The sequence below is a fragment of the Desmodus rotundus genome, chromosome 6, assembly GCF_022682495.2.
Source record: "Desmodus rotundus isolate HL8 chromosome 6, HLdesRot8A.1, whole genome shotgun sequence".
Taxonomy (NCBI): Eukaryota; Metazoa; Chordata; class Mammalia; order Chiroptera; family Phyllostomidae; genus Desmodus; species Desmodus rotundus.
In genome coordinates, this window is record NC_071392.1 from 104673977 (window position 1) to 104692931 (window position 18955).

An 18955-nucleotide genomic window follows, 5' to 3' on the forward strand; every position below is an offset into this window, starting at 1 on the left:
AGAAAAGCCACTGCGAGACTAGAAGGAAGGGCAGAGCCAGGAAAAGGGCTGGCCGCAATCCCATGGACAGTGGCTGAGATTCCGGAGGGATATCTCAGCTGCAAAGTTCCCCCTGAGAAGAGTAGGGTTTCAACTCTAAGCCAGACTCCCCAACTCGGAGGACCAGAGCGGGGAAGGGGTACCCACATAACATCTGGCTGTGCCAATCAGTGGGAATTCTGTCTGCCAAGAAGAGACAGGAGTCTGTTAGAGATACAGGTGCCCTCTTAAAGGGATAATGCACAAACTCTCTTTTGCAGCCGCTCACCCTGGGCTCCAATTGTGGGAGGGCAGAGAATTGTGTGAGTAGAGTTGTGTGAGGAGAGATTAGGCTGTGTGGCTCTACCGAAAGAGTTGAAGGGACAGCAATCTTAATGTGAGAGGCCTGGCTCACTACGTGAACTTGAGCCACATGGTTGAACCAGCTCATGGTGGTTGAGGAGCTACAGAGTTTCCTTAAAAATGTTTCCAGGTCTGGGCCAGGGGTCATCAAGGATCAGCCAGCTTCGAAAGGTATCACAGAAGAGAGGAAGAAGACAGAGACTTATGACACATTTATCTTGGGAAAAGTTCATTTGGAGGGGATGTGATTGAGGGAAAGTGGAGTTGTGGACTAGGAAACCACAAATTTCCAAGTTGGTAACATTCTCAAGGGATTTACAGAGAGAAACAATGTCTTCCACAGTTGCTGGAAGTTTAGTAGAGGAATCGAGATCATTGTTCAGTTAGCTGGTCCTTCATCATGTGGTTTAATCACATTAGCTTTCAGGGATGGAGTACTTCCCATAACTCTCTTCCATCTTAGAAGATATTTCAAAGATCAGAGACACGGTGCTTGTCTTCTTTGGGAGCTAATTTACATGGAACCTAGAGAAATTTTAAAAAGTTGAGTTTAAGGTGAAACATACACTCAGATTTCTTTATAAAACAAGAATTTTGGATAAAGGAAGGATGGAGGGGACACAAATAATAATAGTAACATTCTCCTTAGACTCTTGCCAGGCCGTGGGGTATGGGCTTTGCCTGTATCATCTCATTTCATCTCACAGCACACCTGAGGGAAGGTGTTATTTGACTTCATTTACAGACGAAGAGACTGGGAGTTGGAGAGACCCTGCATCACCAGGCCAGCCAAGGACCCTTAGCCCTGATTCTGTCCCTTGTGAATAGATACTTCCAAGCTTCTCCTTTGTTTGTTTTTCAGCCTATTCTCAGTTTTCAAAAGCAAATATAAATTAGTCTTTAAGAAAAAGTGTATAAAAGGAGGCTGAGTCCAGCAGGCAAAAGTGAAGCAGGCAGTGAATGCCTGCGGGGTTCTGGATGACGCAGGGAAGATTTTCTCTGTGGGAACAATTCAGCAAATGCTAGGGTTAGTCTACTCCCTGCCAGCCTCCTCTGCATCCCATTGGAAAAGTCCGAATTGTAGCCTCAGTACGTGAGGGGCGTGGTGTTTTGTTCTAGCCGTTCTGTGGCCAAGGAGTCAGACACAGTTCTTGCTTTTATGAGACATATTCTAGATAGAAAAAAATGCTAAGTTAAACAATTACAGTGCATTACAGGGACAAAGAGAATGACCCATTCCACCTGGTGTACATTGGTGAGTCTCCATGGAGATTGTTATTTCACATGGAACTTGAAGCGCGAGTGGGAGCTCATCGGGAAAGTGGGAGAAAGACATTCTGGGCAGAGAGAAGAGCTAGAGTCGGAGCATAGAGGAGGAGCATGTGTGGAGTCTTGGAGAGAGACCAAGTTTAGTGAGGCAGGTTTCCAAGTGTGAAAGGAAATGAGGAGTTAGGAGGCCTGAGTTGGAGGCAAAGGGAAGTGCATCAGTGGAACATTCAGGGGAAACAGGAAACTGAAAATGCACTCGGCAGAAGGGCGCTGAGCCACCCAAGGTGGCGATCCCTTGGGAAGAGGACATCTCAAGCATTGGGTTTATATTCCAGCTCCACCATCAACCAGTTAGCTAACGCTGAGCATATTACTTTAACTCTATGATCCTCAGTTTCCTGGTTGGTACACTGGGCATTATGGTTGCTGTGAGGACCGGATGAGATGGAGCATGTCATGGCTAAAATGTTCACAATCAAAAACAGTTAACGACACCCATCAGAGCCCAGGTGGCATGGAAGACCGTGACAAGGTCGGCTCGGGCTGTCTGTCCTTTGTCTATACCAGGCCACCACAGGGGCCTCAGTGTTGCACTTTCTGGGATCAAGATCAACATTTTTCTCAGGCCCTCGCTGGCACTGCCATCCCCCTCCTCACCTGACCTTCCCAGCAATACCAGGGTCTCTGGAGCGGTCCTGGTCAGTCGAGGGGAACCATTCTGCAGAGGACAGTCTGCAGGATCAGGGAGAGCAAACACTCTGACACGTGGCCCTAACAGATGTGGCAGTTAATGCGATGCATTAGGGTACAGTCTTGGTTGATCCTACCAGATGATATCAGAATAGGGGTGCTGGCTCCATAGAAGACACACTCAAGTTTATGGCAATGATTTTCTGCCCAGCCAAGGTGAAGACCTGCCACCGTGGGCAATGCATTGAGATAAGCTTACTAAGGCTTCTATACCCACAACCATGAAAATCTGAAACTGCAATAAAAATATCCTACATAGTTGCACCAGCCTGGTTCTCCTTTCACCTGGATATAACACCTGGGTTCCACCATGAGCTCAGCATCTTCATGCTGCATGGGCCCTGGATTACGTAGCAATGCTGATGGCCAGTGTGTGGCCTGAGCAGTTAATTATGCACAGGAGCGCAGAGGAAGTGAGCACCACTGACTCACCAGGGCCTGAGCAAGGGTGAAAGTGTGCTCCTGCACTTGTACTCCTCCACTGGCCTCCACGTGCTATCATTTATCAAACTCCTTCATACGTTGTTAATAAAAGGGCAGTTTAAGCAAAAATACCACTGTCCTAACCTGGAAATGCTGGTGACTTCAGGAAGATTATTGGAGGACTCTAAGCTCTTCATTTCTCTCCCATACAGTCTGAAATGACATCCATCAATTTATACATAGTACCCTTTTTTAGTGCTGGGGTTGCAGAGGGCTCCAATGTCCTTGGGACATAGGCAAAGTAATAAAGATGACCCCCCCCTTTTTTTAAAGAGGAAAAACATGGAACCCAGAAAGAGTGAGTTGCTGGTGGCTTCTAACCTTTATAGAATCTTTGCAATGACTAGTTTCTTCCCTTTCACATGGCCTCGAGTATTCTCACAAAACCCGAGGCACAGTGGCCTCTCCGTCATTGACACAAGGAAGCTGATGGTCTCGGAGATGGAGCGTGAAGTGACCAAGGCCACACGGAGTGTGAAGAGCTCAGCTTGACTTCCTGCTCAGGGCACTGTCCACCCGCAGGCTGGCAGCACCTGTTCCCCGGCACAGGCTCAGACATGAGTTCCCTGCGTTCCCCCTGGGCCACGATTCTGCCTGTCCCATGTGGCGTAACTCATCCCGGACCACATCCTGCTGCAGGGAGTGAGAACATAGCCCCAGGAGGAGGCTAACTGAGGAGGGACACAATCTGGATGACAAAGGCTATGCTGACCTTATGGGACTATAAGGTCAGACTATAAGGTTAGCCTTTAGAGAGGCTGGAGGAGGAGAACCAAGAAAACACACCAGGAACTCCAGGCCAAACCCCGCTACTTACAAAACGCCCTTGGACGCATGCCTCATTCGTCATTTTTCTTCTCTTTCCCCAGTCTGTGTTTGTTTCTGTAGAAGAAAAGTAGTTTCAGATATTTTTTCTGGTGAAATTTTATCCTTAGAGATACAATGTTTTTATTTTCCATTACTTCCATCTTTAAAACTAGACCAGGAAGCTAAGCTGTCCTGCCATGGAGAAAGTAGAACCTGGAAGAACCCAGTGACAACGAAGAGTCATACTTGGGCCCCTGCCTGCCATGAGGAGCTTTGGAAGGTGTGGGGTGTAATTGCAAGGGGCAGTCTCTGGAGAGAGAAATGGTTGCCTCATTGCTAAAATTTACTGAGTAATTATTATGTAGAGCTTGCATGAATTGCCTATTTTAATCTCATTACTATTGTTCTAGTATTAAAGATAAGTCAGTTGATGCCCAGAGAGAAGTGAATTAACTTGTCTGAGGTCACTCAGCTAAAAAGTGGTAGAGCTAGGATGTGAGTCCAGGTATTTGGCTCTGGTCTCATACTTCGTCGTTCCGTACTTTTTTTTTTTCATCGCTCTGTCCCTTGTCTCACACGTAGGGTATTATGCTCAGGGCAAGGAACACAGCAAGGAACAAGATGTTTTAGAAGCTTGCTGGTTGAGTCTCCTGCCTTGTGGGCCTTTTGAGACCTGATTTGGGATTATAATCTTGCAAGCTTGGAAAAAAGAGTCCTCATTTGATGCACGAGAAAAAGAAAGGCAAACACAGGGCATTGTCTTACCCAAGATCCTAGAAAGACAGTTGCAAGACAGGATTAGAAACTAGATGTCTCATCAGCACTCTATTGCCCTGTCTCGGCTCTGGGAGTGCTCTCCATTCAGCAGACTGTGGTTAATGCCCCCAGTGATTAACCAAAGCTTCCTTTGGGCTGGAGCACCTCCAGAGCCCAGGAGCACTAGGGGCCAAAGGATGGTGTTTGGTGAGAGAGGGAAAAGCAGAAGCGGAACAGTTTTGCTTTTGGACTTTGGTGACACTTGCAGCCCCAGATATAGTGCCCCAGGCCCCAGGGTGAAGGGGGATCCCGGGTCAGGGCAGGGTCTGCAGATGGAGGGCTTTGTGAGGGTATTCAGAGATTCACAGATGTGCTGATGAGGAGAGACGGATTCTGCAGGTCAGGAGTGCAGGAAGGCTCTTAACCGCGATGTTTATGGAAATTATTTTTGGTAAAGAGAAGGAGAGAGAGATCCATTGTAGTGGCTGGTGAGACACTCTCCTGTGGAGCTCCCACCAGCAGCTCCAGGGCCAGGACTGGGCACGAGAAGCCCCTTACCTTTTATGGGTCACCTTTTTGTTTAACGTACAGATCATCCCACAGAAGGCAGAACAGCACTGAAGTTCTTTTGGGCAATCTTCCTGCAACGTACAGAACATAGTACAGTTTTCAGGAGCCACTCTGCAGGGTGGAGGTTCCAAGATATACTCTGGAATACAGAACAGGAAAGAGAAGTGCCTGAACAACAGCCTGGAGTGACAGTCAGAACTCCAAAAGCCCAAAGAACTGCCAGGAAAACAGCCACCCTGATCTCCCTCGTGTGGCCCTGGGGAAGTAGAGTAAGAATTTGCCCTTAGCTGCTGCCTTCCACAGAGCTCTAAGCAGGGAAAACATCCAGAGCTCGGATATTTGATCAATGTCACAGTTCATCAGAACCCTACATCCACTGGTTATTCACCATCCTTGCAGATCAGATGCCAAGTCCCCATAGACCTGGTTGGGTCCAGTTGAAGGGAATAAATGAATGGTGTGCACGGTGAGCAAGAAAGGGGTACGCGCTGAACCATTGGTGTGGGGCTGACTGTGAGAATGGGGGGTGGGCTGGGTGGATGGGAAAAGAGGGGAAAATTGGGACAACTATAATAGCGTAAACAATAAAATATTTAAAAGAAAAAAGAGATCCATGTGCACTGACTCCTTACGTAGTCTCAAGTGAGTTGTAAAGCCTCTGATAACAATATAGTTTATCCTAGGGTCAACCTAGGAAGGTTGTGCATAGGAAGAATGAGCAGAAGGGAAGATTCCGGGAAAGGATGAAGACCACACAGCGCATGAAAGGTACTGGCGTCAGAATGCTAGAACCCAAATCACAAATGAGTTCTGGGGGTGACTTCTTTCATGGGGAGAAGGGTGTGTATTTCAGAGTGGGGTCAGCTTCTGGGGTCAGAGCTTCTCCTTCTTCCCAGATCTATACTTGTCAGGAGGCCAGAGCGCCAGGCTGCCCCACTGTCCACTGTTGGAGAAGAATATTCATTTTCATGCTGACATCCCGTTGCCCCCATCCCCCAGCACTCAGGTCAAAGCCAAGACCACTTCCTCCAGAAGATCCTGCCTCAGGCCTTCAGCTCACATCTCTGTGTTCCAGAATTCTAAGGCATGAAGGACAGGCCCCATTAATCACTTTGTCCAGTCCAGCCAGGCCTTAAATTTTGTACCTTGTGACTTGCCCTTTCTCTGGGGCAAATGTCATAGGTGGGGCATTCTATAAGCCCCTGTTGCAATTAGAAGGGGGGTCTGTAGGGAATCAAAGGTGACCTCAAAGGAATAAGTGAATAAAGTTGGGGCTATAATGATAGCAGCCAATGGCACCAGAGATGAGGTAAAAGGAACCCAGGCCCAAACTCTTGACAGTCTGGCAGAGACCCTCGCCCAGACTCCCCTGTCATCCTACAGCTCACTGGGATGAGTGCAAGAAACTGGAGCTAGTTCCCACTTTCGGAAGTTTGGGGTTCAGTGGAACAGCATGGGGAAGGAGTACCTGAGTCAGGGGTCTCCGAAAGGTTGACCCTCTCAAGTTCCATACCCGGTCCCAATTGCATAGCCCTTACCAGTCTTTCAGAAAGCCTCTTCGTGCCTCTGCTCAAATTTTAGTCCTTGATCCTCCAGGTGACGCTATCCTAGATACCCCCATTCTCTTGCAGCTTGCTTAGCCTCCTTCACTCTTACAAACCTGCATGCCTTCCCTGAGGCCCCTAAAGCAGGACTTTGCCTACCTCGGCACATGAGATACCACACACATCCCTGCCCTGAGCCCCCCGCATTCTGAAATGTTCTCCTCACAGACATGTGCAGGCGTGATGAATAATAGTTCATCTCCCATTTGGTAGAGGTCAAGGTCAACATTCCTGTGCCCAGCATTCTTGTTAGGTTGAGCTGGGCAACGGCGGCTGCTGAGCTGGATCGCATCTTCCCAATGTGGCCAATCACTGGTCATTGTGCGGGTAGCCTTGTGTGTTTTAAATGTGAAATAAAACGCAAGACGTTCCTTTCTTCCAAAACATCTGCCAAGCCCAAGATTATGTAGGTTCCAGCCTGAGTTCCACCAACTTAATTGTCCTCTCTGCTTTAATGCTTGAAGAGTGGGCCCAAGCATCCATGAAGGAACCAGGGCAGCAAGAATAAGCTGGGTAATGAGGTTGATAACATTTACAGTAGTTAATACTTACCGAGCATTTACCAGGGTCCCGTAAGAGTGCATAATCTCACTTCCTTCTCCCAACTATCCCAGTACCATTATAACCACAACAGAGATAAAATCTGAGGCCCAGAGACACTTTGCCCAAGATCACTCAGTAAGCAACAGAGCAGGGATTCAAACCTAGATCTTACTGGCAATAAAATCTGGACTCTTGAACATAACCCTGTATTTTTTCGTGAGACATGCCACGAGTCAGCCCTCAGATCCGCCCATCTTTACAGAGGCTCCTTTCCTGCCCTGGGCCCCAGGCACAGCACCTACTCATAAAATGTTGCTTGGGACTCCCAGGCACCAGCTGTGGTGCCAGATGAATCAACAGCAGGAGCTGGAGAAGCAGCACAGGCTTCATGCGGCTGGCGGGGTGGGTGGTAAGTCCTGGCTGAGGACTGCTGGGTTTGAGCAGGCACAGCTTAGGGGAGAAGCGAGGGAAGGAGGGAAAAGTGAAGGCGCTGTGACTGGCTTTTCACGGTGTATTGCAATTGGGGAGGGCTTGGCAGAAATCCCAGCACCTCCCGAACATGCCCACCCTGGGGCCAGGTAGCGTTTTCAAAGCTACACCTCTTCTGGGCATCCAGTCCCAATCTCACAGCCTTTTTCCTCCCCCTAAATTTGACCTTGTTATGTCTCTCATCCATCTGGGTGTTGTTCATGTTCTCTCGTGACATTTTTACATTTTCCCTGTCTTTGTCGTATTCACTCCTAGAGGCCTGAATTTTCAAATGCTACCATAAATAGTATTGTAACTTCAGTTATTTCTTTTTGTTGGTTGCTGGCGTAGAGAAATGACTTTGGATAATTTTCAATCATTTTTGATAATGTAGTATTTTAGATTATATTAGTTTCAGGTGTGCAGCCAGTGATTGGACATTTATATAACGTATGAAGTGACCCCCCTGACAAATCTAGTGCGCTCCGGGAGCCATACACAGTTACTGCAGTATGATTGACTATTCTCCTTATGCTGTACTTTACATCCCTGTGGCTGTTCTGTAACTACCAATTGGTACTTCTTAATCCCTTCCCTTGACCTTTTTTACCCCCACCCCTTTCCATCTGGCAGCCATCAGAATGGTCTCGGTACCTATGAGACTGTTCCTGTTTGATTATTCGGCTTCTTAGATTCCACATGTAAGTGAAATCACATGGCATTTGTCCTTCTCTGTCTGACTTATTTCACTCAGCACAATCCCCTCTCGAGGTCCATCCATGTTGTTGCAGATGGCAAGGTTTCATTCTTTTTTTGGCTGAGCAATATTCCATTGTATATGTGTACCACTTCTGTATCCATTCATCTATTGCCGGGCACTTAGAGAAGGGACTTTTGTATCTGTAACTAGTTTCCTTGCTAAATTCCGCCGTTGTTTATCATAATTGTTTGGTGCGTGCTTTTCAGTGTTCTGTGTGGTCAATCAGCATCGGCCGATAATAACTTGTACTTTTCCTCTTCAAACTTTATGCCACTTTAACTTCTCATTGTGCAGGCCAGGACCCCAATATGTTATTGTGTAGTTGTGGGAATAGTGTCTATTTTTGTCTGGTACCAGATTGAAAATGGAAACTTAAGTTTCCTCTTTTAGGATCATGTCTGCTTTTGGCTTCTCATAAACATCTTTTATCTGGTATAGAAAGTTCTCTTTCATTCCTGACGTGACAAGAACATTTTCACTAATTTATGTGAAATTATTTCTACAGCTTTTTCTACGTATGTTGAGACAGCATTTTTTCTACTTTAGTCTGTTAATGTATTGAATTACATTTCAGATGTTCTAACATGAAACCATTCTTGCATTTCTGCAGTAATCTAATGTGATCATTGCGCATTAACGTGTTTATGTCGTCTGGTTCAGTTCTCCATTTTCAAGGGCTTTATATCCACGCTCACAAGGGAACTGGGCCTGGAACTTTCCTTGCCTGGTTTTGCAGCGAGTTTACACTGACCTCATAGAATGTGCTGAATAGCAACCCCTCCTTTTTTATATCAATTCTTTGGAAATATTTGTGTGAGGTAACGATAACCCATCACTTGAATCCAATTCCCTCTTTTTCTTGCACAAATATGTTCATTTGCACTTGGTTGTTTTCATTTAACTAACATCTTGACTTCCCCTTGCTTACGGCTGCATTCTGCGCCTCCACCCGCACGCACCTCAGTCGCACAGCCAATCTGCCACCCGTGGGCATTTATGTGCTTTTCAAGCATTTGCTGCAATGAACCACCACGTGCACATTTTCCGTATTGTTTGAGGTGTAACATTCAGGGTTAATTTCTGAAAGTGTAATTGTTGGTTAACAGGGACAAGTCATATGCAATTTGATAGATATTCCCAGATTCTATTCCACAAAGGTTGTACCAGTTTGCGCCACTCCCAACCTCGGGAGCGTGGTTCCCATAACAAAAGGCGTTGTCATGCTTTTGAATCTTTGCCCAAATGATAAGTGGAAATTTTATCTTCATAGTTGTTGAGGTTCGTTCACGTTGTAGTATCAGTACTTCCTTCATTTCTATATCTGAATAGTATTCCGTTGTATGTATATGGTACAATGTGACAATGTGACTATCCACTCATCTGTTGACGGACATTTGGGTTGTTTCCACCCTTTGGTGATTATGAATAGCATAGTATGAACGTTCACATACAAGTATTTTTTAGTACTTATTTTCATTTTTTTGACTATATACCTATGAGTAAAATTGATGTGTAATTTTACGCATTTGACTTTTGGAGGAAACTGCAAACTCTTTTCACAGTGGTTGAAACTTAACATTTTAATCACTGATGCATGTGGGTTTCAATTTCTCCACCTCCTCGCCAACACTTATTATTTTCCTTTTATGGATTATAGCCATCCTCCTGGGCACAAAGTGGTTGGTACTAACTGTGGTTTTGATTTTCACTTCCCTAATAACTAATAATGTTGAGATTATTTTCATGTACTGACTGACCATTTATTTCTATATCTTCTTTGGAGAAAAGTCCAGTCAAGTCTTGACATTTTGTAACTGGGTTGTGTTTTTCTCAATGCACAGAAGCTAATATTGCAGGGCTAGGATGTACAGCTTCCTGGCGGGGATGTAGACTACGGCTACTTAGAGCTCCCTGCCTCCGGACTCATGTGTTCTGTTTATTGGAGACACTGCAGCACACAACGGCCTTCGGTTCCAAGTGTTGTATTTCCCAAGCAGAAGGTAAGTGCTCCATCTTTGCAGGGATCACCTTCAAAGTGGGCATCTATATGCTTCTTCAGCAGGCCAATCCACAAGTGTCTCAGGTTGACAGATTCTGGGTGACATAGTATAGGGTAGTACCACGGGATCTTGTCATTTTGGACCTGGTACAGCACCTCTTCTGATGTAAAATTTGCCACTTGGCATGAAGTGATAGCTCACGGAATCCTACGTCAGTACATCAGATACTCTATACACATCGTAGTCTTGGCCGGGGCACTGCAGACAGAAACACAAATCACACTCCCGGAAGATGTATCTGTCCCGCTCAAGGCAAGTCTCTCCCTTTCCAAGGAGGAATGGGTCTGATGTTCTAAACTTGCATCGAGTGGCTGATTTGCTCCCTGAGGGCTGGTGCCACATCGAGGGCTCAAGCGTGGTCTGTGCCGCTGTGAGGTTTCACTTTGCTTTTCGTGCCTGTGAGCGCATAGTGATGCACAGCCTACGTCTTTGTCGTCATGGCCACTCTACCCATGGGTGCATTGTAGACGCAGTGATGCAGCTAAGCACAGAGTCTGGCCTCTATTAACTGGCCAAGCCGTCTGGTGTGCCCAGGCGCACCCTCCCTCTGAGTTCTAAGGTACTTACTGTGCGCCCCCATTCTTTCCATGTCTTCTTGTAGTGTCTCTCTCTCTCTCTGATATATTGGTTACTAATTAATTATATAATATATATTTTGTTATATTTATTACAGTGAACATATAAATGGATCTGGAAAATAAGTGTGTAATATGTATTTTTAGCTTTATTAAGATACATTTATATACCTCAATTATACCTTAATAAAGCTGGGAAAGTACACATGTGTTATTTATAACATATAGTACATATGATACAGATATTAGGTTTCCCATCTTTGTTAAAAGATAATTGACATATAACATTGTGGAAGTTTAAGGCGTACTACGTGTTAATTTGAAAAACACAAATATTGCAAAATGATGACCAACACAGTGCCATCTCACACCTCCATCACTTCAGACCATTATTATTTATTTTGTGGGGTGAGAACATCTGAGACCTATGCTCTTAGCAGCCCTTCCCCTGCTGCCCCGCTACCAACTGTTCACCCCTGTGATACACTGAAACCATTATATCACATCTTCTTTACCCATCCACCCGATGATGAACTCAGTTTGTTTCCATATATTTTTACACATTTAATGTTTTTGCTTTCATTTTTTTCTGTAAGTTACTTTGCAATGAGAAAATAGAAATAGATTACAGCTTTCAGAATAAAAGTTCCGTTTGCAACAGGAGGGGTAGTTATGTGACAGAAAGGTCAGAAGCTCAAGTCCCACACAGAAAAGGCCGTGGGACGGGGCAGGCACAGGGGAGGAAGCCGGCGCTCCTTGCCCTGCCCTGGCCTGGCCAGTGGAGGCAGGGAGGAGCCCAGGACACCCTTCCTTTCCTTCCCTCCTCACACCAGCTCTCTGGGAAAGTCTGTGCCAGTCTCAGAGCTCCCTGCTCTGGCTGAGTCATGGCGTCCCAGGCTCTGCTGCCCACCCTGCTCCTCTGCGTGCTGCTGCTGCTGCTGCTGCAGGCCCAGGGAGGGCCCCATAGTCGGATCAGGATGCAGAGTAGGTGAGGGACTGGGGGGCGGGCATGGGAGGAGGCACGAGGAACTGTGTCCAGCTAAGGGGGACCTGGGAACTGGAGCCTTTCAGCACCTCCTGCTCCGACCCCAGCACTGTGAAGACTCCGGGTCCTCCCAAACCATGGCCCTCCCGCCCCTTTACCCAGCCCTGGGACCAGCAATGGGGGTGGAGGGCAGCCTACACCTTTCCATTCTCCACTCCCCAAATCCAGAGCCATGTGGACATGTGTAACACACACGAGTGACAGATGCACAGAGCTGAGAATCAGATGGGAAGGCAAAACAATTCTTTGGTGTGTGCACACCTGAGACAGGTCAACACCCCAAGATGTTTATGGGAACGCAAATTTATTTTAGCATGTCTCAGATATCACTGAGGTCTCGGAGTCAGAGTGCAGATTGTACGGGGTGACTTCACCGAGGCCATGACTAAGATGAGAGAGGGTCCTGGCTGCAGGAGTAAGAAGAGGGTCCAGGGCGTCCAGGCCCTGAGCTCCATTGATAGAGAATGGGGGTAATGGGTTGAAGACACAACCAATCACCAGGATGGGTGCGGGGTCGAAAGTGAGGTCCTGGGGAGCCCCAGAGTGCCACGGGTGGGGCCTGGGTTCTGGGGTCACGAGGAGACTTAAGCTTGAGAGCAGTGCCCTGTGTGGCCCGGCTCCATCGACCCTTCCCCTGTTCCTTGCAGGTACCAAGGCCTGTGGGATGCAGCCCAGCGTCGATCTGTGCCACAACCACTGCTCGTATTTCCTGCAGTGTCCAACATCAGACACCATATGCTGCTCCACCTTCTGCGGGAACGTGTGCATGGACCTCCTGTGAGTGGGAGACAGGGCTCGGCTGGGTCTCCTGCTCCCCTAACTCTATTTAAGCCTGTGCCTGTGGCCGAAACCCAAGGACCTAAAATCCAGGACACAGGGTATCAACCTCCGCACTGTCTGGAAGGCTTGTTCCTGTCCAATAAACCAGAACAAATGCCTGGGGACCTGGCTCTTTTCCTTCCAGAACTTGTGCTTATTGAGAAACCAGTGCAGAGCCCAGCGTGCCCCGCCTTTCTGGGCCCTCTCCCCTTGTCCTGCCTCTCTGCTCTCTCTCCTTTTGGCCCACGCACCCTTGCCAGGCCCCTGGAGGCTCAGCCCCCTTCTTGCTCTGTTCACTGAACCAGCACTCCCAGAGGGAAGAACTGTTCCTGTGCACCGTCCCCCAGTGCTAACAAGAACATCTTCGCCCTGAGTCAGAAGGGCCAAGTGAACCAGGAGATGGGGGGCACTAAACTCTGGGGCATAGAGTAGGGGGCCCCCCGAGGAGGCCTCTTCTTTTTTTTCTTAATCCTCACCTGAGAAGATGTTTCTATTGATTTTAGAGAGATGGGAAGGGGGGTGGAGAGAGAGACATCGATGTGAGATACATTGACTGCCTCTTGTATGCATCTTGCCCAGGGATCGAAACCACAACCTAGGTATGTGCTCTGACTGGGAATTGAACCCACAACTTTTTGGTACACGAGACAACACTCCAACCAACCAAGCCACCTGGCCAGGGCAAGGAGGCCTCTTCTTAAACTTGACTCACACTTGTCCCTTTCTCTCCATTCTCCTTGTAAAGTTCAGATAATTGTCTCTTTATGCAGAAGAAAATGAATCCCAGGAAGTTAAGTGACTTGCCCAAACCAGGGAGAGGGAGGGGTCACGCATGCCCTGGCTGCCAAAGGGCACTTCCTCTGGCCTCCCTGTGTTCCAGTTGCATCTCTGCTGTGGGGAGACCTCGGGCACAGGAATGAGTGTGTGAGCCCATGCAGGTCCCCCACTGCAGCCTCTATCAGGACGGCCACTCTCACCATGTGGCCTGGAACACGGTGCCAGGGCCTCAGACTCCAGTGCCTTCCAGTGACAGAGTGCTTCCTACCTGCCCCAGGTCCTCCTCCTGATGGCCTCCATCTCTCTCTCTGTTTTTAATCCAGAGGAGAGTCACGGGGTGAGGAGGACAGGTGGTTCCATTGTGAGGCTGCCAAGGATTAATTGGCACAGGATGCTGGGAGTCTTGTCCATGGTCTCCTGGTGAGTCAGTGAGAATCAATCCCTGGGGTCCAGGCTCCCTATCTGTGTAACCACAGCGCCTCTGAAATGGTCCTGGGGAGAGACCAGGGACTGAGTCACGTGTGGTCCCTCGGGGCATGGAGTCGAGTGTGGAGGTCACAGGCAGGCAGGCTCTGCTGCAGGCGGGTGTGCAGCGTGGCCCTGCAGGCCAGTGCCTCCTGGCATCAGTGCAGGAGACATTGGAGAAGGACATCTGCCTCCATCAGCCCAGAGCCTCCTGCCTACCTCGGAGGCATCACAGGGCTCCTGATTCTGAGCATCTTCTCCACCTGTACATACTGAGAGCTGCCCTTGGACAAGGGGGCCTTGGGAGAGAGGTCATGACCAACCACCATCACAGGCATTGTCAGAGGTGGGCAGGTGGGAAGGGATGCTCTACAGAAGTTCTTATTGGTTTTTTCTCAGAAAACCTCACTCTGCAAGCATCTTCCCAGGCTTGGCCGTGCCTCAAACACCCCAGGAGAGACTATTAAGAGAAGCAAGGTGACCTGCAAGGACCCACATAGGGAGAGAATGACCTCCCACGTCCAAGTCCAGTGCTCCCCGCCACGTGGGTGCCCTGTGGCTGCCAGGCTGACCTATTCCTTGCTCCTGACATGAGCACCATGGGCCATGAATTATACTGGAATCTGTTGTTCTTCTTCCTTGTGAGAACTGGTGCCGACCTGTGTTCCAGAGAGTTCTCTGGATACTCCTGCTCCACGGAACTCAGAGACCTCACCTAGAATGCTATGGCTGGAAGGAGTGCTCTCCTGGACATCACTGCCTGTTCTGTCTCATTGGAGCAGCGGTGCGCCTCCATGTTTGGCAGGGTAGAGGAGCAGGGACACCTGGGAGACCCAGAATCTCACGGAAGCAGAAGAAAAAGCAAACACACATTCTGCCACGAGCTGGGTCTCCAAAATGTCAAGTCCCAGCAGAGCTGTCAGATCAGAGCTGGACTGTTTGCCACCAAACACATAGCCTCATGTTTGCGCTGCTTTTGCATCATTCTCTCTTCATGCTCCTGACCTGCTCCTAGAAAATTCTGTCCCTTCATACCTGTCGACCAAGGTAATCAGAAGTAGCTTTCTCGCAGGTATTGACTCACAACACGCCTTCACTGTCTTGACTCAGGACCGTTGTTGCTTTGGCCCTTTGTCATAATAGCAGCTGAAGAGACTTTGGCCCCTTGTTATTCCTCCCAACATCATGCCTGTCCATCACACTGATAACATTGTGCCAACTGGCGCTAGGGAAGAAAAGTAGCAGATATCCCAGGTGCTTCATCACGTGCGCGCCAGAGGATGGGAGACACACCTGATAGGAGTCCAGGACTTGCCATATTGGTGAAACTTCCAGAGAGCCAGTGGTCTGGGGCACACAGCGACAGCTCCTCTGAGGCAGCAGACGCGTTGCTGCGCCTTGCACTGCCCGCCGTGGAGGAAGACACAATGCCTGATGGGGCTTTCTGGAGTTTGGAGAGAACAAAATTCACTCTTGGACATTCTCCTCTCGTCTGTTTCCTGAAGGAATGTAGCCTGATTATTAGTTTTGAGCGGGACCCCGAAGGGATGCATTAATCTTCAAGTGCAGGCTGGCAGCTTCTGAGGCTGAAGACGGAAAACAGAACTACCTTTTGAGAAAACACATCCATCCTTTAGCTCACTTAATTCTTCAAATACCTGATGGGATGAGCTCTATTATTATTCCTATTCTTACGTGGGATTAAATAGAGTTTCCAAGAGCTTGGTCTCTGGAGTTCCCTTTCCCATGATGCTTCTCTGCTAGTATTGTAAGGGCTCCTGGAGACAGTGACCTTGGTGATGGGAAATGGGCCCAAAGAGTATCATACCTCCCAGTGCCAAGAGGGGCTGCAGGCATCACCGTCTGGCATACATTACTCTGGGCTCACATCCTTTGAAATCCCGTAGCTGGCACCTGGAAGCTCGGTGGTCTTGAGCAAGTTACTTAACTTTTCTGTGCCTCAGTTTCCGCATCTGTTAAATGGGAATCATCATAGCGCTAAACTCATAGGGTCATTGAGAGTATTAGTTAGTACACGCTAAATATCTGACACTTAGTGAATGTGGTTGAAACTGGGTGACTCCTGACACTCCAGTGGGTGTGCCATTTGTTCATTTAGTAGACCTTACACAGTGCTGCCTGTATGCCAGATGTTGATTGGCTCTAAGCACTAAATAAAGAATCGCTCACGGAAGCCTCACAGCAACCCTGTGAGGAAAGGCCTGTTTTTATCCCCACTTTGCAAATGAGAACATCGAGGCGGAGGGAGGATTAGCTATTTGCCCAAAGTTAGTGGGAGCTTGGATTTGAACCCAGGTTAAATGTGTGTTTTAAATCTCCACGTTATGTGGCCTTTCCAAGCTCTCTTAGAAGAACTCTCTCTGTTCATCATCACAAAAGCCACGAGACGTTGATGACGGGGTAGTGGAACACTGAGGCTGGCAGTGGAGAAATTAATATAGAGGCAGATGGGGCTTTGTAAAAGTCATCACAGAAATGTTAGAGAAAAATAGATAGACCCTCCCCCACCTCCACAATCAGCCGGACTTCCGGGAAATGTGTGTGGCAGGGGAGGGGAAGCTCTTGCAATTCCAAGGGCCCTGTGTCTAACTACATTTATTATCTGCAGAAAAAAAAGGAAGTACTCCTTAAGGTGAATTCAGTGACAATCTGTACACTCAACTGATGGCCCGGGGCAGAACTCAGCGGTCTGTCACAGCCCGAACCATAACTACATTCTGAGTCTTTGAAATCTGTTCTGCTGGCGGTCTGCCCCCTGCGCTGGGGCTCCGTGGTTCCCAGGGCCCAGGAAGAGGAACCGACAGTGAAACCATCACCAGCACTTCTGACCTGCACACCTTCAGAGGTAGGTGGGTATCAGGGCCCTGGGGCTGAACGTGGGAGGCTGCAAACCCTTTCATTTGTGGCGCACCTGGATGAGCGCCCTGGTCAAATCAGGCGCCCAGGTCAGGCCAGCACTAATTCTCCACCGAAGACATTATTGCCCTCGTCATTCCGATGGAGAAACTGAGGCAGAAAGAGGCCATGGACGGACACCTGTCCCTTCCTATGTGATACCCTGAGAAGGACACTGTGTATTGCCTATTTCCCCTGACAATACATAACCTGAGTCTAATCATGAAGACATTTCAGACAAACCCCAAATAAGGAATGTTGAATTAAAAGCAAATGTCAGCTGTCTTTGTATTTGGAGCATTCAAAAATTTTGGTGGGATAACAGACAAAGGACATTGTTGGCTGAATTTATAAAATGGAATGCTGATGGTAAAGTAGAAACGTATATTTTATTAATGTTAAATTTAAGGAAGTTGACAGTTGCACTGTGACCACGGACGAGAATGTCCCTTTTGTTAACGCTCACAGAAGTATCCTTCCTAAATCGGGGCCAAGATACACGACGCTCTCAAATAGTTTAGAATATGTGTGTGTGTGTGTGTATACTATATATGGTGTGTGTGTGTATGTATAAATTCTTGAACTAGGTGAATCTGAGCAAATGGTGTTCAGATGCTCTTTGTACTACTCTTACTCTTGTAGCTTTGAAATTATTCCCAAATGATAATTTTTTAAAAAGTTAAAGGCAACCCATCGAAAGGTCCATGGCCCTCAAATTTTATGTTCCTATTTTATTTTTTCACATATGCCAAGAGGAGAATAAGTTTTGCACCGTTTAAAATGTCTGTAGGTGGTGTGCCTGATTCTGAGCACTTGGGGGATTTCAACCAGTGCATGTAGGTTGTCTTTGGCTTGGTTGAAGACATCAAAGCAAAAACAAAGGCTTTGGAAGAGAATCGATCCCTTGCAGGGGAAAGAGACAATTACTGCCTTGTGACTGTATTATTCATAGTATCCAGACTTCTTTGTCTTTGCTTCTTTTCTTTCTTTCTGTTTGGCTTGGTAACGTGAAACACCGGGTTGGGGGTGAGAGAGGACTAGGGAAAGGAGTTTTTCTGAACAGTACTTAACTTCTTTCAGAAAACCAACTCTCACCACCAGTGAGCTGCCTAAAATAAGAGCCACCAATTAATTTGCATATTGTCCCAGGCCCTAGACCCTCTCTTATTTTCTCTCCTTTATAGTGATGTCCATCTACTATTGCGTATTTCTTTTACATATGTTGTGTGTCGCATGTCCCCGTTACTAGAATATAAGCTTTATGAAGGCGGGGGGGTTGCTGGCTTTGTTCATTTCTGTATTCTCGGTATTTAGAGTCGTGTCTGGCTCATAGTAGTCACTTAATAGGAGTATTTGTGGGACAAATACATTTAGAACAGAAGAATGAAGAATAGAATCTCACCCATTCATCAGAATTAATTCTAAGTAGATTAAACAGTTCAAAGAAAGACCATGATGAAGTCAACGAAATTAAGTAACTTCCACTCTTCTGGAGGAGAAACGAGAGTCTGAGCTTAATAGTGGTAATAGCCAACATTATTTTGCCTACTTTGTGTGCCGAGTCATATACTCAGTGCTTCACACATTCAACATTTGCAGTGGGGATGCTAATATCACCCCCACATTACAGAGGGGGGGGGAACTGAGGCTCTGAGGAGTCACGGTAGGTGTTTGGCCAATCACATAACTTATGTTAAGCTAAATGTGTTGGGGTCTCGCCAGCTCCAGTGTCGTCTTTTGCTCTTTGTCCCAAATTACACTGACAGCCTTTGGAGTGGTAACGGCGGGAGAGATTCTCCCTCTTAGATGAGATGTATACCCGGTTGGTAGAATAAATCAACTTTAATAGAGAAAAAACTGGCAACAACTCTCTAGGGTTTGAGATACGCAGTATCCTCTACTCTGGA

The 18955-nt window shown here is 47.5% G+C and overlaps 2 protein-coding genes across 3 annotated transcripts; one reads left to right on the forward strand and one right to left on the reverse strand.

Moving 5' to 3' along the window:
* Positions 1 to 609: 609 nt before the first annotated feature.
* Positions 610 to 7553, reverse strand: WFDC13 (WAP four-disulfide core domain 13). Its single transcript, XM_045194865.2, has 4 exons — positions 7466 to 7553; positions 5005 to 5155; positions 3701 to 3765; positions 610 to 906 (listed from the first exon to the last, which is right to left on the reverse strand). Exons 1-3 carry the CDS (start codon positions 7551 to 7553, stop codon positions 3723 to 3725), a joined length of 282 nt encoding a protein of 93 aa, XP_045050800.1. The 3' UTR covers positions 610 to 906; positions 3701 to 3722.
* On the forward strand, positions 7442 to 13067 carry LOC112303630 (protein WFDC10B). 2 transcript variants are annotated; one of them, XM_024559206.3, is made up of 4 exons: positions 7442 to 7572; positions 10233 to 10391; positions 11860 to 12010; positions 12719 to 13067. In XM_024559206.3, exons 3-4 carry the CDS (start codon positions 11911 to 11913, stop codon positions 12850 to 12852), a joined length of 234 nt encoding a protein of 77 aa, XP_024414974.1. In that variant the 5' UTR covers positions 7442 to 7572; positions 10233 to 10391; positions 11860 to 11910; the 3' UTR covers positions 12853 to 13067. The 2 variants fall into 2 exon arrangements, with proteins under 2 accessions (XP_024414974.1, XP_045050801.1); XM_045194866.2 differs by having other exon boundaries at positions 7450 to 7565.
* The last annotated feature ends 5888 nt before the right edge of the window (positions 13068 to 18955 follow it).